Raw genomic sequence first — 23413 nt, forward strand, 5'->3', positions numbered from 1 at the left:
TGAATCAGATCGTAAAACAAAATGATGTGCATCAAGGTCCTATAATGTCCAACGTGTATACAAGGTTTGAATCAAAGAAAGCTTAGAAAGAACTCCTGTGTGCTGAGAGTTTTGGAGACACATTAAAAATTAATTCAAAATTACTTATACTTGAGATATTGATGGAATAGCTGAAAACTAATTATGCAAATAAGGTAACTAATATGAACAGATTTAAGTGTAAAACTAATAAGGTCTGCACAATGTACCAAGTTTCATTGAAATGTGATTAGAACCAAAAAATATTAATTATTATGCTAATTAGAGAATTAATATGAACAGATTTCAACCCAAAATTAATCAGACTGTCTATTGTCCTAGAGCATTTATGTACCAAGTTTTATTCAAATGTGATGATCAATACTTGAGATATCAGTATTAATTAATTATGTTAATTAGGTGATTAAGAAGCATAAATATTTCCCAAAAACTAATATGGTGCATTGTCTTAGGTTCATTGAAATGTGATGGATACTCTTTAAAAGTTTCATTGAAATCCAATGAGTGTTTTTTAGACATCATAGAACAGCAAAAAATTATGCAAATTAGGTAATTAATAGGCACAATTATTCGGTCCTACTATTTAACGCCCGGACACGCGAGGAAGTGTCCGGGCATGCGCGGAGGCGAACAGGGGGGAATACCTAACGCGCAGGGCAGCGGCAGCAATCCTTGTACTGTATAATATTCGTTTATGCTCAAAATTTGAACCGGAGTGGCGAATTCGAGCAGCTATCCACACTTTTTATGATCGACGCCCGGGTATTCCGGCGAGTCGAGTCCGCCATGTTGTTTACTAATTTTGGTTAGTGTTTAACAATAGGACAATACCATTCGATCCATGGGGGTGACAGTCCTACGAATGTGCCGACATTGTCGAAGGACAAGGATAGGACAAGTTTGTGCAAGTGTGGCGAGACTTCCGTAGTATTGTTTAGTAAGATTCATTTAAAAATGACCATGTAAGACGTCTGTTACGCAGAAATTATTCACCTCATGTTGTTTTCTCATTGTTATGTGTCCCCGTAAACACAGCATTGTATGCAGGTGACAATGCTACGTACACTTGCAATGAAGTTGGTATCCTAAGAATATCGTAACGTCTTTGTGTTTCCTGTTGCAGTGCAAGTTTGTATACGGTAAATATCGTGAACGGTACAGAGTTCGGTAAATCTCGTGTACGGTACAGAGGGGATATTTTCGTCCAATGTTTTTATACTTTGTAATGTAATTCAAACAAATAAAAAACGTATATTCGTAGCCATGGACAAGATTTAAAATGTAATCAATCGTTTTATTCATCCATGATTTGTACAAAGATCGTATATTTTGTAAGTGTATAAAGCATTTTCCACATTAAGCTTTCAATATAGATTCTTAAACACAAAATATCAAATATATCTTTAAGCGTAAAAATCGATTTTTTTACTGTAAATGGTAACTTCCTGTAAAAACTTAAGATGCCTTTTTTATTTCCTGTACCAGTCACCCACCCCCTGTCCCAACTCTTACAGCATGCGGTAAATTTCTTATTGTACACGCAGTTTACGGTAAACCTGGTTTATACCTCTTGTCGAAAACACAGAGTTTGGTCAATCTCGTGCACAGTATAGCGTACGGAATATATTACGTTTCGTCCACATATTTCAAAGGTTGACGCCGCGACACGTATTCAGCTGTGATTGACACTCTATTGTACAACTACAACAAAGAGGGGAACATACACTGTCCCTAATTCAGTTCAACCACTGTCACTATTTTTTAGTAACGACCCCACCACAGCCCGGCGTACCTCCATAGACTGTACGCAGGACTACCTAGATCCATGATATGATACAATATAGCACAACAATGAGAAACATGCTTTTTTTTCACATGAGGTAAATAATTTCCGCGTAACTACGGGAGTCTCGCCACACTTGCACAAACTTTTCCTGTCGGCACATTCGTAGGACTGTCACCCCCATAGATCGAATAGTATTGTCCTTTTGTTAAACACTAACCAAAATTAGTAAACAACATGGCGGACTCGACTCGCCGGAATGCCCGGGCGTCGACCATAAAAAGTGTGGATAGCTGCTCGAATTCGCCACTCCGGTTCAAATTTTGAGCATAAACGAATATTATACAGTACAAGGATTGCTGCCGCTGCCCCGCGCATTAGGTATTCTCCCCTGTTCGCCTCCGCGCGTGCCCGGACACTCCCTCGCATGTCCGGGCGTTAAATAATAGGACCCCAATTATTTATCCCAAAATTAATCAGGTCTCTGCATAGTCCTAGAATATCTATGTCGCAAGTCTCATTGAAATGTGATGATTAGTACTTGAGATATCAGGTGAAAAGCTGAAAATTAACTAATTATGCTAATAAAGTGATTAATATGCACAAATATTTACCCCAAACCTAATTAGGTCTCTGCACAGTCCTCAAGTAACTATGTACCAAGTTTCATTGAAACGTGATCATTACTACTCGAAATATCAAAAGCTGAAAATTAATTAATTATGCAAATTAGGTAATTAATATGTACTGATATTGCCCTAAAAACTATCAGGTATGTGCAGTGTCATATGACACCTATGTACCAAGTTTTATTGAAATGTTATGATTAGTACTTGAGATATCAGTGGAAAAGCCGAAAATTGATTAATCAATGTAAATTAGGCAATTAATAATATTATCAGATTTTTACCCAAAACTAATCAAATCTGCGCATTAGTTCAGAGCATCCATGTGCCAAGTTTCATTGAAATCCAATGAGTGGTTCTTCAAAAATCAGTGGAACAGTCATAGAACAGCTTAAAATCAGTTAATTATCATGCAAATTAGGTAATTAATATTCATAGATTTTTACCCAAAACCAATTAAATCTGCACACTAGTTCAGAGCATCCATGTGCCAAATTTCATCAAAATCCAATGAGTGGTTCTTCAAATATCAGTGGAACAGTCTTGGAACAGCTAAAAATCAGCTAATTATCATGCAAATTAGGTAATTAATATTTATAGATTTTTACCAAAACCTAATCAACTCTGCGCATTATCCCAGAGCATCTATGTGCCAAATTTCACCAAAATTTGATTAGTGGTTCTTGAGATAATGGTGGAACAAAAAAAGTAACATACATACATACATACATACATACATACATACATACATACATACATACATACATACATACATACATACAGACATACAGACATACAGACATACAGACATACATACAGAGTAACTGCAAAGACTCCCTTTTGTGCTTCGCACACGGGAGTCAACAAAAACCATCTGTAAACAGCTGAAAATAGTTTGATTTTGATTAATTTTAGCACAAAAATGGCCGCCATTCGGCCATCTTGAATCAGATCGTGAAACAAATTGACGTGCATATGTATAATATCATGTATGATGTATGTGTGAAGTTTCATTGTGATTGGTCCAGGCATTTCTAAGATACAGGTCCGGACGCACGCACAGACGCACGCACAGACGCACACACAGACGCACGCACACACACACACATGCACACACACACAGAGGTCAAAACATAAGTCCCCGTTTTCGGACTGTGTCCGAACGGGGACTAAATAAGTATAACTGTATTTTAATTTATGTTCCCACAATCATCAATAGTTGCTCTATTTAAAGTACAAACCCAACAATCAAAGGGCGGTGGTCATCGTGATGCATTATGCTTGTTGTGGGTCCCATGCAACATACATGTATACAGCATATATACCGGTACATGGATTGTTTACATGAAATTTGAATGTGTGCTGAACAATACTTACATGTATGCCATTAAAACATACGCAAAACTTGTACTGCACTATTCATCCTAGCTTTTAGTTCAGTTGATGTAAGTGCATGTGATTCTCATAAAAATTGCACAGTATTTATCATTCCAGTCAAACAGTGTGTGCTTATATTAGAGGTAAGTATGGTTACCTCAAAAAATATCTGAGTGCAAGGTGCGCGGACATGCAGAAGCCACAATAATGATGTGTGTATGTTGATCTGCATGGATATTCTGAGGACATGTGAATGCTACACAAAAACAGTACTTATAATACCGTACTTTTGTTTTATACGATAAATACAATTCAACTTGTTTTCAGTGAAGAATACATGGAGATGTCAATAGAAAGAACTTAAGCAGGATGCTAAGCCCAGGTTCAAAGTTGTCAAAGTCAATATCCTGGAAGTACAATTTATTGGAAAATAAATAAATTCTATGTATTTGCATTCATGACTTCATGGCTTCTACCTTAATACAATAAATACATAGAAAAATAATATCAATTTGTACTACTATATGGGGAAAGGTGATCAACATTTAAGATACGGTAGCCACAACCTTGCAACAAAACAAACTTTCAATGTAATTAAGTGTGAACCATAGGTTTGACCTGCTAAAAAGCAGACTTTAGATTTCCAAAAATCATTTCTTGTGCATAACTTTTAATTTTACACAATTATATATTTCCTTCAATTCATACCACATTTATTTGAAAACTCAAGTAATGATATATTCAGCTTTCAATGTAATGTGCAACGTTTGTATCAATAACAGGTTTGTATTATTGTATTAAGGTTTGTTATTGGAATACTTAAGAGCAAATGTTTGTAAGGATCAAACAATGGTGGCAGGGGTCAAAAAATTGATTGTGAAAAATCAAATGTGAAAAAATAAAGTAAACCAGACTCTAAGCTAGGATTCTCTGTAACAAATGCACAGTTACAGACTAGCAAATGATGATCACAGAGTTGCTGGAAACAAAATATCTATCACTGACTCACCAGGATTGATATAATAATATTTTAATGCACAGCCAGGGAAATATTGTTTCCAATTTCCCTTGTGCTCTGAGAGCAACAAAAAATGTTTTAGAAAAGAGTTCCATATAACTAACCTCCATCTGACCATTTCTGTTTCATTCTAGAACAACTTTGATCTGCCTGCAGCGTTTCCTTCTTTATTGAGTATTTGCTATCGGCTTTCATTCGACAGAAGAACGATCTGCGAGCTCCCGTTGAAGATTGGGAAGAAGGATTTGGCAAGGAATCTGAACTCATTGGCAATCCAGCTACAGATGGAAATAAAAACAAGTCATTGAAAATGACACAGTCCTCGTAAAATTGTTGAAAGTTCTCTTTGTGTTCGCGAGCGTGTCCTTGAAACTTGAGTCCCAAGTGGCGTATACAACAGATTGTTGAAATTCAAACACGTGTTGCGTGACAACCCCTTCGGTTTAGGACATAGCAAAGAAAAACATAGATCACAAGTGAAAGCATGTGCAAGTTATCACATTTTAAACAAACAAGATGATCACCAGTCGGCCATATTTGATCGAATTGTAAATTGAATTGACATGTACCCATTTATGACATGCTAAATATCAATGAAAATGATACATGGGTGACAGAGATATAGTAATATGACCAAAAATAAAAACAGCCGTTATTAGGCCATCAATGATCTGATTATGAAACAAACTGACATGTATGATGTATGTGCCAAATACGAATAAAAATGGTACATAAATATTGGAAATATACTAGCAAGACCAAAAAGTCAGATGGCTGTCAATTTGCCATCCTTGATCTGATTTTTAAACAAATTGTCATGGACAGGTATCCTAACATGTATAAAGTATGTGCCAAATTTTAATGAAAACTGACAAAGCATGTTTTAAATACAAGATGGCTGCCAGTCGGCCATTTTGAATTGAATCGCTAAACGACTGCATGTGCACATGTACCACATAAAGTACTAGGCACATGCAAAGAATGAGCGGAATCAGTCCAAAAAGGATTCAGAAATAAGACTCTGGACACACGAACGGAGACCTAATTATAAGTCTCTGTTTCTGAACTTTGTTCAAACGGGGACTAACAAGCGACCTGATTGTCTAAATACAAAATGAAGTGCTCTTTTGAATACAATGTTGCTTCACAGATTAACTCTAAACCATAAACTCAATTCAATCTATTTGATTAAACTAGATACAAAATAAAAATGAAAACAGATAATTAGTATGTCAAGGACATAATTGATTCATTACCAATGCAATATAGAAGAAACTGAAGTTGAATTTAATTTAATTTAATTTAATTATGTTGTATACAAAGTAGAAATTCACTAGTTGAGGATATGACCAAGTACTACACTAATTTACCGTAATAACAGTTCACAGTAAATTTGTTTCCATGTTTTCAGACTACATTGATCAATTGGCACAATTTATTAAATACTGCCTAATAATCAGACAGCAACATAGGAAGAGATGCATTTTCATTTTTGTATATTCATTATGTTGTATACTGGCTAGTTTACTTAGCAGGCAATGTGGTATTAAAATGAATTTTGTGCTTGTGTAAACTCATTGTTTATCATTGTCATTTTGTTTTTGTAGTCCTTAATGACCTTACTGCCGTACTTTCCAAAGACAGAGAATGTTTTAATTCTAGCTATCTAATCAGTACACACATATAACAAGATTCAATAGTTGCGTTCACGCACAGCTCCTTAGCGCGGACTAAGAAGTCAAATTCTCTAGCCTGTGCTACAAAACATGCTAAGAAAACATGCGTGAACGCTTAGCACACGCTAAGGAATGCTAAGTATGGGTAAAATCTGATCCGATTTTAGGATGCGACCCAGACCCTTAGCACAGGCTAACAAAGTGTGCGCTAACTCTTAGCCCAGGGCTAAGGGCTCTCTGTGGCAACCTTTGGATGTGAATATTATGCACATGATCAAATATATGCAACTTTCTCATTTCCAAAATGGCAACCGAGCTCAGTGTGTACGGAACTTCGTTCCCTCACAAAAACTGGAACGACAAAGAGACAATAGCTTTACTGGGTATATGGAAAGACAGCAAAATCTTGAACAGAACAAATGCTTACCAGGATATGCAAGCTAAATTAGAAGTGATGGGATTTTTCGAAACAGCGGCTTAACAAGGGTCATCGACTGATGGCGCACCTTAGCCCGTGCCAAGGACTGGCCTTCCTAGTGCGTGGACGCAATTGGGTCTAGTCGAAATGCAAATATGTGAGATATGCCTAAATCAGCTTAAGGTTGCGATGCAGTTTTTATTTTTTATGGCACTGTATGAACATCTGTATTCTGTGAAAATTTCAAATAAAAATCATTAGTTAAATCCAATGGCGATGTACTGAACTATAAAATATGCAAATTAGCAATTATCTCAGCTTCTTTTTAGTGCACATCCCTAAAATTTTTAAAAAAATAGCTCCTAGACGCTTTGACCTTTTCTTTTGAAATTTTACAAATGATTGACAACGTGTTTATCTTCAAAATGCCGTTGGGGCATTGTTTTTGGTTGAACAGTGTTACAGCAATCGTACAGACAACAAGCCTGGGTGTTAATTTATGCATAAACTTGAATTAGTGAAATTTGAGCTGCTGCCCAGCAAAATTGACATCTGGTAGAGTTTTCAAGACGGCACTTTCTTCATAGATGTACCCGTAAACCAATTTTGACAGGAAACAGAGGCATGGTTTAGAAGCTAATTTTTTCTTAAATCACTTTTGACCAAAAAAAATACATTCAAACTACAGTGTCCATAAAAAAAAATACTTACAAAATTTTATAATTCATACAATAAGCTTTCCGAAAATATATAGTTTTGTGGACAAGGGAGGTCATCTTGGTTGCCTAATTAACTAAAATACCTGTCAGGTAAACTGCATCTCTACCTTAAATCTTAGCCTGTACTTTGTGTAGCGTGAACACATAACTACTAGTCTATCTGAATGAACAGGAATAAAAATAACAAGTAAATACATTACACATCCCCAGTGAGTTATCAAGTCAAGGCATGGTTACAGAATATTGAACACGGCAAAAAGGACTTACTTTTAGCATCCATCAACCTTTCTCGTGGAGGTAGATCAGAAGATGACAACTGTTCCTTCACTTTTGTGATGTCTTTTGGGTGCAATAAATCAAACATACTAAGCCCAAACAGCTCCTCCTGAAACACACAAAACAGTATAGGAAGAAATCTGAATTTTAAGCATTTAAGTATGACAGTATGCACAATTATTGAAATTGACCTTTGACACATTTAATATACCAATTAGTGGCACCACTACCACATTTAACAAATTGTACCTTTTGGGTGCTGAATGCTGGTGCTACAAGTTACACATTTTTATGATATTTCAGCTATTTCTTTGTTAATTTTGGACCAAATGAACATAACTTGTTTTTACTACAAATGTTGACTATATTAATTTGAAAAAATAGGAGAAAGGTTTTGTTTTTTACAATAATTTCAAAACTACTTACTCTGTTTATATTTAGAATCTGATTGACAGATTCTGATAAATACAACATCTTTCCACGATCACAGGTCACAACAAATAAGAAACCTTCTGCAGCCTGTCATAACATACACAACATAATAAGAATTAATACTATGAACAGTAATCAATTCTAGATCAATTTTGAAATATCCATTGCATTTTTGAAAAGATTCAATTTTCAGTCAATTTTAAACATTAATCTACATTTCAAAGTACATTAAAAATATATTTTCAAAACCTACATGTAACTTTAGTCTATATTTGGCCAAATGTTCATGTTCATTGACTATAATAATGATTAATATTTCTGTTAAGATAATAAGATCAGTTTATATAAATTTCCCTTTGTGTTGTTTGCATATATATTAACATAGTTAAACTACACATGGCTTGCTCTTTATATGTAAGGGTGAGCAGATCATAGCACAGTGTGGGGATATCATTACAAGTAGACTTCAAAGGCATAGTGTGGGAAAAGTCACCTTGGCATGGAGATCAACCATATATATAAATTGTAATCAGTAATCAGTAATTAGTAATGAGTAATCAGTTAATTAGGATGTAGAAAAAAATGTGGAAGTTACTCATAATGACGCTTTAAACAATTTACAGGAATTGAAAAGCAGGTGTAAAGTGTAAAATTATTTGAACTCTCAATCTTCCACTTACAAAGCAAAGTTCTTAACAACTACACTTTTCAATAGACACCTTATATACTCTTTAAAAAGAAGCTTTCCAAATTCATTAAAAATTTTGGAAAATCAACTCCAAAATCTGTACAGACCAACTATACCTACAGATTAACCATATATATAAGTTTGATAGCAATCAGCTAAATATTATTGTTATTGCACTTATATGAAAGGTTTATGAAGTCAGACGATGTTGATGGCGACACTGACACCGAACCAGAATTTATAATCAGGGCAATCTAGGAACAGGAGTTTATAACCCAGAAAATATTGGAAAACAGAATGTATAACCAGTCAATCAAGGGAACTGGAATTTATAACCAGAGTAATCTGTGTAACCGGATTTATAACCACAGCAATTTTGGGAACCAGAATTTATAACCAGGCAATCTAAGACAGTAACAATGGTCATACATAACTCAATGCCAGCTGACACAAAAGATATCTACCTGCAAAATGTGTTGTTAATTCATATCTCAAACAATATGACATCTTATGATGTACAGAGAAACCATATTATTTGAAACTAACCTGGTTGATAATTATAGCAATCAGTGAACATGCATACTCTCCTTGGAGTGGGTGTTTATTCACATACTTGGAGGGTCATCAACTCATGGGGGACAAAGGGGTGTTTAATAACTCACAAGAAAGGTCTTTAAATAGTGAGGCATAAAATGTTAAGTTATCACTCATATGGAAGGTCATTAACTCGAGTGAGATTAGGTGGTGTTTATTCACTCACATTGGAGATCCTCAACTAGTGTGTGTGGGATTAGGTGGTGTTTATTCACTCACATTGAAGGTTCTCAACTTGTGTGTGTGGGATTAGGTGGTGTTTATTCACTCACATTGGAGGTCCTCAACTAGTGTGTGTGGGATTAGGTGGTGTTTATTCACTCACATTGGAGATCCTCAACTAGTGTGTGTGGGATGAGAGGGTGTTTATTCACTCACATTGGAGGTCCTCAACTAGTGTGTGTGGGATGAGAGGGTGTTTATTCGCTCACATTGGAGGTCCTCAACTAGTGTGTGTGGGATGAGAGGGTGTTTATTCACTCACATTGGAGGTCCTCAACTAGTGTGTGTGGGATTAGGTGGTGTTTATTCACTCACATTGGAGGTCCTCAACTAGTGTGTGTGGGATTAGGTGGTGTTTATTCACTCACATTGGAGATCCTCAACTAGTGTGTGTGGGATGAGAGGGTGTTTATTCACTCACATTGGAGGTCCTCAACTAGTGTGTGTGGGATGAGAGGGTGTTTATTCACTCACATTGGAGGTCCTCAACTAGTGTGTGTGGGATTAGGTGGTGTTTATTCACTCACATTGGAGGTCCTCAACTAGTGTGTGTGGGATGAGAGGGTGTTTATTCACTCACATTGGAGATCATCAACTAGTGTGTGTGGGATTAGATGGTGTTTATTCACTCACATTGGAGATCCTCAACTAGTGTGTGTGGGATTAGATGGTGTTTATTCACTCACATTGGAGGTCCTCAACTAGTGTGTGTGGGATTAGGTGGTGTTTATTCACTCACATTGGAGATCCTCAACTAGTGTGTGTGAGATGAGAGAGTGTTTATTCACTCACATTGGAGGTCCTCAACTAGTGTGTGTGGGATGAGAGGGTGTTTATTCACTCACATTGGAGATCCTCAACTAGTGTGTGTGGGATTAGGTGGTGTTTATTCACTCACATTGGAGGTCCTCAACTAGTGTGTGTGGGATGAGAGGGTGTTTATTCACTCACATTGGAGATCATCAACTAGTGTGTGTGGGATTAGATGGTGTTTATTCACTCACATTGGAGATCCTCAACTAGTGTGTGTGGGATGAGAGGGTGTTTATTCACTCACATTGGAGATCCTCAACTAGTGTGTGTGGGATTAGGTGGTGTTTATTCACTCACATTGGAGATCCTCAACTAGTGTGTGTGGGATTAGATGGTGTTTATTCACTCACATTGGAGATCATCAACTAGTGTGTGTGGGATTAGATGGTGTTTATTCACTCACATTGGAGATCCTCAACTAGTGTGTGTGGGATTAGATGGTGTTTATTCACTCACATTGGAGATCCTCAACTAGTGTGTGTGGGATTAGGTGGTGTTTATTCACTCACATTGGAGATCATCAACTAGTGTGTGTGGGATTAGATGGTGTTTATTCACTCACATTGGAGATCCTCAACTAGTGTGTGTGGGATTAGGTGGTGTTTATTCACTCACATTGGAGATCCTCAACTAGTGTGTGTGGGATGAGAGGGTGTTTATTCACTCACATTGGAGATCCTCAACTAGTGTGTGTGGGATTAGGTGGTGTTTATTCACTCACATTGGAGGTCCTCAACTAGTGTGTGTGGGATGAGAGGGTGTTTATTCACATACTCAAGAGGGTCATTATTAAACTCATGTGGAATGAGGGGGTGTTTATTTACATACTCAAGAGGGTCATTATTAAACTCATGTGGAATGAGGGGGTGTTTATTCACATACTCAAGAGGGTCATTATTAAACTCATGTGGAATGAGGGGGTGTTTATTTACATACTTGAAGGGTCATCAACTCATGATGAGGAAGTGGATGTTTAATCACTCAAATGGAAGTTCATCAACTAGTGTAGGATGAAAGGGTGTTTATCCACTCACCTCAAGAATCAAATGTTTCAGCTCAATATCTGATAAAAAAGATGGTTTGTAATTTGAATCTTTACTCGTGGGAGTCACACCTAGAAAATAGAAAGTAAGAAATATATACATGGAGAATCACTGTAATATGTGCATTACATTAGGCCACACTGATTTAATTTTATGGATGACATCCTCTGGAGACCCCAAAACTAATGCGAGAGGGCGAAAAAAAAAAAATCCTGCCAAAAAAAAAAATCCTACGAAGCTGGTATTACGAATTGAACCACAGAACAGAGTGTATAAAAAAAAAACAAGAAGTCTTTATTTGTAGGAGGCACATGTTGATGTACACATCTCGTACTGTATTACTGTCACAGGTATAACCATTTCAGACAAGCTCTAGTACATGTAGCATGATGAAGTACCTTCAGTCAGAAACACTGCATTCAAGGTACAGCATGAACACCATTTTCAGTACAAGTCAAAGTGGGAATGTACATATCACTACTTTACGACAATAACTAAGAAAACATTGCACTGTGTGTGCAAGCAAATTATCCGAATCAGAAAATGAAAAAAGAAGAAAATTTTCTTCACCTCGAACGCGGACTTCGGCCGAGGAGCTTCCTCTGCTTTCGTTGTAGTTTTGACGACTTCAATGCAGACAAAGCAACTGAACTGACTTGTTGCCTGACCGACTTTTAGGCCGCCATACACTTCCACTCCTCTCCAATTTCTTTCATCGTTGCAGAAGAAACGCGAGACAGCCACTCTGGACAATATGTCCTTAAAGTTGTCTGGGCGAAACTCGTTTGCCGCTACCAATCTCTCGTATAGCTGTGTAAACGTCACATCTCCCTGGCCAATGTCAATTGCATACCAATCTACAACAACCCCTCCGTTTTTCCTCTGAACTTTCATGCTCACATATCATTTATGACAAAATTGGCACATTTTGAGGTAGTCCAAAACTAGTTTTATGACAAGCCGGCGCTTTGTGACAATATGAGTCAGCATATTCTGGGCAGAAAACCGATCTGTGGAGACTCATCATCGGAGACTTTTTTTTTTTTTTTTGAGAACAGGCGAAAACTAATGTGCGCACGGTTGTCATCCATAAAATTAAGTCGATGCGGCCTTAAGCAAACACAAACAAAACAACATACAAGTACATGTGCCGTAAAATCTGTATTAGAAGCGCATCTCTGATAGAAGCCGCCAAGCCATTTTTTTTTAACAACAATTGAGAACCGAAACTTCACCGCAGCTTCTAATACAGATTTTACAGTATATAGGTACGCAGAACAGAACAGAATAGAATACAAATAATGTTTCAACATTTGAGTCAAGGAACAGACATGAAATAATATATAACAATTAACACAAATAATGCTACACACCCACATGCCCAGTTGAATAAACTACCCATCAAACTGCACACCCACCCAAACAAACCATCAATTCATCTAACCAGCCTACCCACCCACCTGTTAATTTCTAAGCGACAAAATGTTTGGTCAGGAAAGCTAATCAGGTAAAAAAAAATTCAATTATCAACATTACCTTTAACAGTTTTCATGTGTTGTACTGCCATCCTAAGAACAGTTAATTTATCTAGTTTTCTGGACATTGTGTTACACATTGGAACCATGCCAGAAAGCTCAGTAATGTAACTGTTCATTTTATCACGACGTCTCTTCTCAATCTCACTGTGGTTTTGCCTTTAAAGAACAAATAAACATGATTATTCATAATTGTTATTTAATAATTTTTTTGCAAATTTCTTTGTATTTGTCAAAAATCTTTGTATTTGTCATATGGCCTGAATGATATGCATATAGTTGAAAATGTGTGTTGTATGAATATTAGACATCCTCTATGTAGGTGTTGTGTATTGCCTATATATCTTAACATTTATCATAGGTACCACAACAAAAATTTGCAAACTTGATATAAAATTGTTTAACTATTGAATTCAATACACTAGCTATCCTCATTTTTTCTTTGTTATCAGACATTCTCTTAATTTGATTTTTATTTATAAATATGATTAACCTTTTGAACATTTTACCAAATAATATACTTCAATTAAAAATATTATTTTCATGAGACTTCGCTAACACATATGCTATGTTCACACAGCAACATTCTACCGGAGCCGAACTAATGCTCCTCCCACCGATTAACAGGAGATTATCTCCAATGCGTTTATGCGTTCATACGGTCGGGAGCCGAACGAGAGCTGAGATCTGCCATAGTTTAATTCAGTTTGGTCTGAGCCTAACGGAACAGTGCCAAATAATTAGTATGAAAACAAGCAGCCTGTCGGCTGAGATAGCTCCGCTGTTAGCAATGCACATGGCAATTAAAGAACAGAAGATATCATTAGAAAATGAACAAATCTGAGAGAGGTCCACATGTAGTACCTATATATGTAATATCAAAGCAATTGGACTTGCGGTTTTCAACAAGAAGTCGAAAATATCACTTTTTACCAAAAATTACAAAAATATTCACCAAAATTAGAGAATTAAAGATATCATTACAAAATGAACAAATCTGAGAGAGGTCCACATGTAGTACCTATATATGTAATATCAAAGCAATTGCACTTGCGGTTTTCAACAAGAAGTCGAAAATATCACTTTTTACTAAAAATGACAAAAATATTCACCAAAATTAGAGAATTGAAGATATCATCATGAAATGAACAAATCTGAGAGAGGTCTACCCAAGGTACATATACACCAAGTATCAAAGCATTCAGGCTTGTAGTTTTCAAGAAGAAGTCGAAAAAGTAAAACATTGACACGGACGACGACGACGGACAATCACTCATATGCTAAGCTCCGCTCGACAAAGTCGACAGCGGAGCTAAAAAACAGTGTCTTCAATTTTCATTGGATCTGATCTGCGTATAAACAGCCAGGCCATGTTGGGGCTCAACTCAATCGGAGGTTAATCCTGAGGGTTTATTGGAGCCGAACTTGGCTCAAGATGAATGCGTATACACAGCCATTTTTGCTGGCTCAAGCCGGCTCGAGTCGTAGGGCTCCGATAAAATGCTGTCGTGTGAACGTAGCAATAGAATAGAATTTCCTGAATTAATATAGTTAATATATTGGATATCATTATAATAATAAAATAGAATAGGTAAAAATCATATCTAACATTTTGATCAACATTCACATTGTAGTGTCTAGAAACAATTTAAGTCTTGAAACATTCAAAGTTCCTTGGTTTTCGTCAGAGGAGAAGTTCATACTGTAGGTGTATAACTAGTACTGCAACCATTGTAATCTTGTTTTTTGAAATTATACACAAGAATATAACATAAATGTCTACCTTGAATACTTTTTTGAAGAAGCATCATCATGAGGACTACTCACACTACTTGTATCATCATCACTGTCACTATAGAAACATAATTCCATGAGACGGATTAGTACATAGCGATATGTAATGCTGGTGACAGAGAGAGAATTATCTCACTCTTGGATAAAGTCAATAATTTACGTACCTCTAAGACGTCACTGAGATTAAGCCTAAAACTAAAAGTTTGAGACAGTAACACTGATCCAGAACAACATACATGCAGGAACCAATATGTATAAGTTCAAGAAAAGCAAACATACACAAAGGTGACATTTAGAAAAAGTAGTTCTAACTGGCAATGTAGATGTATAAGGTAGTCCGTTTCGGTAATGAATTTGATCCCGACTGGCAATAAGGTAGTTCATTTCGGTAATGAATTTGATCCCGACTGGCAATAAGGTAGTCCCTTTGGGTCATGAATTTGATCCCGACTGGCAATAAGGTAGTCCCTTTGGTCATGAATTTTATCCTGACTGACCACATATTTGTATAAGTTAGCCCCTTTGGGTTATGAATTTGATCACGACTGTCAATGTATTTGAATAAGGTAGTCCCTATGGGGTATGAATTTGATCACGACTGGCAATGTATTTGAATAAGGTAGTCCCTATGGAGTATGAATTTGATCCCGACTGGCAATAAGGTAGTCCCTTTGGGTCATGAATTTGATCCCGACTGGCAATAAGGTAGTCCCTTTGGTCATGAATTTTATCCTGACTGACCACATATTTGTATAAGTTAGCCCCTTTGGGTTATGAATTTGATCACGACTGTCAATGTATTTGAATAAGGTAGTCCCTATGGAGTATGAATTTGATCACGACTGTCAATGTATTTGAGTAAGGTAGTCCCTTTGGGGTATGAATTTGATCCCAACTGGCAATGTATTTGAATAATGTAGTCCCTTTGGGGTATGAATTTGATCCCAACTGGCAATGTATTTGAATAAGGTAGTCCCTATGGAGTATGAATTTGATACCGACTGGCAATGTATTTGAATAATGTAGTCCTTTTGGGGTATGAATTTGATACCGACTGGCAATATATTCGTATTAGTTAGCCCCTTCGGGTTATGAATTTTATCCTGACTGACAATAAAGTTGCATAGGTAGCCCGTTTGAAAATCATAACCCAAAGGGGCTACTTTATACAACTATATAGCCAGTCGGGATTACTTTCCATGGCATGGTTTCAATGTTTTGGTTTTAAAGAGAACCGGAACGATGTCTATGCACTACGCATGTGTTCAAAGTCAGGCGCTTTGCATTCTGGGCATATTAACATGGCCGCAATCCAGCTCTGAAGGATCAAAAACAACGCTAATGAATTGTTTATTTACCCGCGATGGGCACTGTTTCAAAGAAATACGGACCGTTTCCAGGCCGGCCTATATAGGGACTGTGATTTAAGGTAGTCCCTTTGGGTTAACACCGAAGTGTTCCTGCGATACACGTATTAGCTAATTAGGAGAGTTCAATAGAATTAGCACTGACAATATCAGTTGAAATATTAAACTAACATTTAGAATACGATATCATGCACTTCAATAAAATTTGGAAACTCACAAAATTTCTAAAGCAGCTTGTGTTGAAATGGCTTTGCGCTTGCGTGATGTTACATCCATTTCTGTCCTAAGACTCTCACTGTCACCACCTAGTGATAATAAAGACAAAAATATTATATAATGTGATGTACTAGTATTACAAATTCCTAGAAATGTGGTATGACAATAAACTACTCAGTACTGTAAATTGACTAATTTTCACTGGGTTTAAATTTCGCTGATCTACCATTTCAGGCGTATTTAGTGGGTTTTAAATTCATGGTTCTATCATTTAGATAATGTGTTCTATGCTAAATTTGACATATACACTGGGTTTCAATTTAGCACATTTTCCAGTCAGCGAAATAAGCAAAATTAAAACCCAGTGAATAATTAACCCTGTTACAGTATTTTTAAACATGGCATTACCGGTACTATAACTATAACAACCAATATATTTAATAATGAGTAAGAATTCAGTGTGGATGCACTTGCCACTTGGTACAATTTTTTCTTTGCATGGCAAAAATAAGAATAAAATTCTTAAAACAATACAATAACATATCTATACAAAATGTTGTGCAGAAAATACTCTGTATTGTAAATGTTTATATATTCTGCACTTACTTGAAGGAACCAAAATCATGCAGTGGCAGTGAACTTGGAAGTACACATGAAATGGAGAAAAGAGGACAATTTGTTTCAAGTTGACAGTTCAACAAGGATAAACATAGGTATATGAACGTGATTTGACACGAGCCGAGTGGGTCGCGACGAAGGTCCCGATTAACACAACAGAAACTGCTGTAATCACAAACATGAAGAATTACAAATATTAATATTATGATAATATCGCAACCACAATAAAAAGATTTACAATAGAGTCAACAGAAGAACAGACATTTTCCCTTTGTATAATTTTACCTTCATCTGCAAAGATATGGAAGTAATAAGGCTTGCCTTTGTACCAAATTTGAACAAAATCGCTGAAAGTGAATCTGAGAAACAAACTTTGAATTTTTTTTTATATGTTGAAATGTAATTTTTCATTGAAAAATTTTTAAAAAAATTTGCAGATATCATTGAATAAAATGAATCAACATGACTGAATATCAAAGCAGTCCATAAGGCCAGACTTTTATTATCCCTTGTTTTGCGAACCCGCCGAATGAACAAGAGCCGAAAATGAAATAAAAATTTATTTCAGCATAATTTCTCGCGCCTGCCGACTTGTGAGTGCCAAAAATTGCTAAATTATTTTTATCTAAATTTTTTTTACGTCCACCGTCCACCGCCTAACAAATCCAAGTTGCATTTTCATAGGATTATCATGATCTATAATTTATGCGCGTTGGTTGACAGTGAATCTCGGGTATTGACCTCTCTGCGTGCTGCTTGAGACTACTAGGTGAACATGGCGGCGGCGTAGTTTGTGGTGACACGCCGTGAAACTCTGTTGTCAAAAAACGAGAAATCCCTCATTAATGCTGAAAATTGTGCCATAATTGGCAACAATAAAAAAAAATTTCATTTCTTCTCTCCGATCAATGATCTCACTTACAATTCTTTGAGAATCACACAAATCTAATGAAAAAAAAGAATAAATTTTTTTTTTTTGCCCTCCTCAACAAAATTGACAAGGAAGGAATAAAGGAATAAAAAAAGTCTGGCCTAAGATCTAATAACAAATATAACTGCATAACAAAATTATGGTCATGTTTGCATCACACCAACCAAAGCAAATAAATGTACTGGTAAGGGTACTTTTATTAAGGTAGAGATGCAGTTTATTTGTGAATTTCAATCAAAAATAGTTTTTTTCGTTTTTTATATAGATTTTTATCTAAAGAACATTCTGTGAAAATTTAACCAATGAATTGTTATTGGAACACCGTTAAAATTGCTGTTTATTTTCTGGTTAAAAATAAAAAACACTCACACGTGGCAATGTTTATGTCCAATTGCCTAATTTGCATGAGTAACCAAATAACAGGACCTTTGATTGACAATATGCAAATCGAGATTGTACGGGTCATAGTTCATTCAATTCACGCACATGTGCAATTATTCTCAAATCAGTTCTCGCTCGCTAGCAAACCAAACATTATATTTCCTTAGTGTTTTTTTCCTAATTTTTATCATTACATTATGCGTGGTGTGAAAAGAAAGAGGTAGAAAGAAGATTCAGATGATTTCTATGTCGGAAGAGGCAAAAGCTACACTGAAGGCATCAGCCCACCGAACGAAAAACAAAATTGATGTGAGCGTCCAAACATGACTTTCCCTGAAGGCATGAATCCGAGTTTCTGATTGACTGAGGGATTTTGTTTTTAAATAATTGTTCTCAAAAAATAAACTGAGCATGTGAAGAATAATTTAACATTGTTTACATTGATAACTGCTCATTGTCGAAATGAAGCTTACCCATTCACGCTAGTCACAATAAACATCATACTCTTGAATAGGCGTCAATGACTACGGTAAAACTTAGACTCTATTTTAGGCATCAGGAATGATTGAAATATCCGAAAAATGACGCCAAAATACACCTTAAAAGTCCCATTTTATTTTTTTTCTAAATCCCATCCCGAATTTACGGCAGAATCTGGTCCCTCAAATAAGGGACACGTGAGCTTTGATTCTAACCGGATATATTGCACTGGGTCGGGGAGATACAAACTTTTGTGTATCTTTTGTCCAATGGATACCTCTACTACGATCATTCGCAAGTTTTGCTAGGTGGTGCGAGACAGCTTTGTTTGTAACCGGACGAACTCCGTTTAATTCAATGAAGCAAACAACTGACAATGCTAAAATAAATTGCAGAGGTACGCTAAAATTAATTGAAAACAACCAAATAATTTCAATGAAAAATAAATCACAGAGAGGTAACTTGATACATTACGGTAACAACTCTTTTGACGCGCTGACCGCTTCTCCGCGTCTGATGTTTTGTTTTCCTCGTCATAATACTTACTGATTGATGATTTTGTTTTAATTTTTGAGTTTTTTAGCCTGCAACTCGGCCACGACCTTTGCTTTTTCCGTGAAAAATGGGGAAGTTTACGTCAATTTGACGGACATTCCATTTTTTTTTAAACTAACGAAGCACACTGTTTAGCACTCCTATTTTTTTCATTTGCCGATTTTTATTCAGAAAAATTCGACCGCTCGAAAATGCACCTTAATTTTGCAATCTTAAAACATGTCAGATTTCCAATACTTAATTATTTAAAACCGGTCGAAATTTTAAAACTTTTACGTTAGGAGCTGGAGCTCTCTTCTTACAGGCGACTGTCGCCGGTAGTACAACAGCATGTTTTGTACGTACATCCGTGCGCTGATTGTCTGCGACTGTCTTAGAAAATCCCTGAATAAGGCGTTGCCAAAATCGGAAAAATAAAAAAAATGCCTCCTTAAAAAACGAACATAATTCAAATATTTCTTTTAACAAATATGTTGCAGTGGGAAAAATGGGATTGGAAAGGATGAACAAAACTTCTGTGCCTCGCGTTTGGATTCTAGGATTACGCGATTATTCATTATTGTGTGTTCGCTTCCTGGAGTTGGTTCTCAATACTACATAAAAATCATCAAGGATAAATAATTTAATATCCCACTTTGTACTCTTCACGGTAAACCATAGGCTCTGAAATACTCGTAGATTTTTTATTGAAAATACATCGAAGAGAAGCCATGATGTTTTGATCGTGATAAAAGGTCACCTTTCTAGGACCGCCCCCTGTTTAATTCATGAGATGACGTCATATTTACTGGCTATTGCCACGTGTTTTTACCGACCCCATCAAAACACTGGTATGAATGACGTGTTTCTGATTTATATATTCAAGAGCAGTTGTTCTGGTTCAACGATTTTACACAAAATGTCTATGTCTATACGTCAACTTTCAATTTCAATAGTCTAGAAAGTATGACAAAGTATGACAAAACAGTAATTCCCGGTTTAACGCGCAAATATGCAAATTAGCCTTTTTCTCGTCTTCTATTTTTGGTGAATTCTTGGGTTTTAAATTAAAATAGCTGATAGACGCTTTGGCCATTTGCCTCGAAATTTTCACACATTATTGACAAGGTGTTCCCCCTTCAAAATGCGTCCGGACAGTTTATTACGGCGAGTGGAACAAAAATAACAAGTCCACAATTAACATGGATATATAAATTATGCAAAAATAGAAAAGAGTGAACTTTGAGGTCATGCTGTGCGACTTTGAAAGTCGTTAGAGAGATGAGTGGACGCATTTGAATTAGTAGTATACCAAGGTATCCAGTGATGTAATTTTATCCACAAATGGACTTGAAGTTTTTAAGCTAATTTTTTTTAAACCACTTTTGTCCAAAAAAGCATATTTTTGACCCAAAATCAAAAACGCATTCTGGATATTTAAAATAAAGACAATTTTTACAAAGTTTGTATAATAAGCTTTCAGAAAATATATAACATGTTGGATATATAATACCATCTTCATTGTCTAATTACTCAATTAAAAAGCAAGCCAAATAAACTGCATCTCTACCTTAATAAAAGAGATTCTGAAACAGAACTATGTACATACCTACATATTATGTAAATTACGGTACATTTTATTATTCCAAGATGTCTAACAAAAACTAATGAGCACTGGTGTCATTTCATTAAGAATACACATTCTGACAGACATATTCTTAACACGCTCAGGGTGCACAGAAGCTAATACAATGCAGCAATAGCAATATGCCGGTGGTTTTAGCATGGAGATCCATGGACTCCAATAATATTTAGGCCATCCATGTTTAGGGGTTACTGAAGGCTAGCAACCATAGGACAACATTTGTCCTGGGATTTGCGGTTGGACATTAACATTACAATAATGTATACTGTCGTACATGGTTTTATGGCGGTCTTTTGATAACCATAGTAGTGATAAAAAAAATAGGTCGATTAGTGTTGGATACTGTGGTCGTAATGGGGGATTGTACGGCATTATAATTTGCATAAAAAAGGTCAGTACCGGTCATCGTCGTACATGGGGTTACGTAATTATACATGTTACTGGTTCGAAGCGCGGTTTGTAAACGCTGGTTACTAGTATATCACTGAATATATTTACGTGGGATATATCGAGTTAACACCAAAATATCCAAATGAAAAACCACGCAACCGAAAACTTTTAACTCTGACGTCGCCATTTTGGATAAATGACACGCTGCTGCGTTACGAGATCGAACAGCTAGCCCGGCCAAACATGTTATGCAAGCCACAGGCAGGCACTTACCCTGATTTGTAGAGATGTGATGTTTTACTAGAACACAGTTTCAGACAAATTGTCCGCCGTTTGGTGGTTCCAACAAAAGTGAAGCAATAACATGCACTCGTAAATAATCTCCAATTTTATGTTTTAACGTGCGAGCGTGTATGTTGAAATCATGAAAGCTGATCGCTCCCTAAAAAGCTTTCACATTTGAATTTCGACGTCCGATAATGTATCCACTTTCGTGCCAAATGAATACAACTCCAACAAACAGCAGAATTCCTTATCCCATGGTCATATAAGGTATCACAGAAATAACAGTGTGATAGGATATACTTCCATGGACATGAGGACACACAATGAGCGTGAAGTTAGCCTCAGATTCGAACCCAGTCTTGGCTTTAAATGCTCTCTTCATGTATGATGTCAAACTAATGATGAAATAAATTGTGTTAATTGCTAAGCATTTAATCTGATTCAAATAATATCTTAGCTTGAACTTTTTTTCATTTTTATTTTTTTTAATTTGTATTATTTTGTTTATTTATAAATATGTATATATAATATTTGATTTAACTTTAATTTGTTATTCTGGTGATCACAAAATATGTAGTGATGTATATTACAGTATACAGTATATTAGTTTTTCAACGGGTTTATCCAGGTCTACGATTTTGAATATATACTTGATATTTTGAGAAAATACCAAAAATATTATTCAAATAAATTGTTGGAACTTATTTGCTTTGTACTATGATGATCGATCGGGAGAATTTATTTTCACGCAACAAAATGTGATGGTAAGAGCTCTGAATCTGAAACTGGGTTTTGAATCTGAAGCAGAATACGTGGCTCAATATGAGGCTAAATCTAAGGCTACCTACACGCTCGTGATTACACAATACTTTAAGTGTCAATACCCCCTATCTTTCTTTGAAAGATGCACAACTAGTATATTGAAGCACGGTTACGAGAAGAATTCTTCTAGTAACTGTGATTGAAGATACTGTAAAGGGGTTAATTATTCACTGGGTTTTAATTTGGTTTTTTTCGCTGACTGAAAAATGCGCTAAATTAAAACCCAGTGAATATGTAAAATTGTGCTTAGAACACATTATCTAAATGATAAAACTGTGAATTTAAAACCCACTGAATATGCCTGAAATGGTAAATCAGTGAAATTTAAACCCAGTGAAAATTAGTCATTTTACAGTAGTCGCGAAAACCATGGGAAAACAGTGGCGGCGACACCGAGGGAAGAGGGGTGGTCGCCCCCCCCCCCCGAAACAATCAAGCTGAAACCCTGTTGTGTCAGCAAAATTTGCTCCTCAAAATGCAGGAAATGGCGTTTCAGAGGGTCTAGATTTCAGATTTCGCCCCCTCATGCAACATTTCGTGCCGCCGCCTCTGCAATGCATTAACATAAAACTAATAATGTAAATACAATATTTGCATGAACACGAAGAAACCAAATGCATCCATCCCAACTCTACAATATTCAAATGACAATAACAGACAAAACCTCAATTAAGCACGTTGCACAATTTAT

General features: G+C 36.1%; 1 protein-coding gene across 2 annotated transcripts in view; it reads right to left on the reverse strand.

Moving 5' to 3' along the window:
* arntl (aryl hydrocarbon receptor nuclear translocator-like) overlaps positions 1-22224 on the reverse strand; it is a 31980-nt gene extending 9756 nt beyond the window's left edge. The window contains 9 exon segments of one of the 2 annotated variants that reach the window (NM_001165016.1): positions 4948-5121; positions 7924-8041; positions 8359-8451; positions 11716-11795; positions 13261-13418; positions 15043-15111; positions 16638-16725; positions 17243-17275; positions 21889-22191. In NM_001165016.1, coding sequence (NP_001158488.1) covers positions 4948-5121; positions 7924-8041; positions 8359-8451; positions 11716-11795; positions 13261-13418; positions 15043-15111; positions 16638-16725; positions 17243-17261 — 799 coding nt within the window. In that variant the 5' untranslated portion in view covers positions 17262-17275; positions 21889-22191. 2 annotated transcript variants of the gene reach the window in all.
* Between the last annotated feature and the right edge of the window lie 1189 nt (positions 22225-23413).

The sequence above is a fragment of the Saccoglossus kowalevskii genome, chromosome 1 (assembly GCF_978046115.1).
Source record: "Saccoglossus kowalevskii chromosome 1, keSacKowa6.1, whole genome shotgun sequence".
In the NCBI taxonomy this organism is placed as follows: Eukaryota; Metazoa; Hemichordata; class Enteropneusta; family Harrimaniidae; genus Saccoglossus; species Saccoglossus kowalevskii.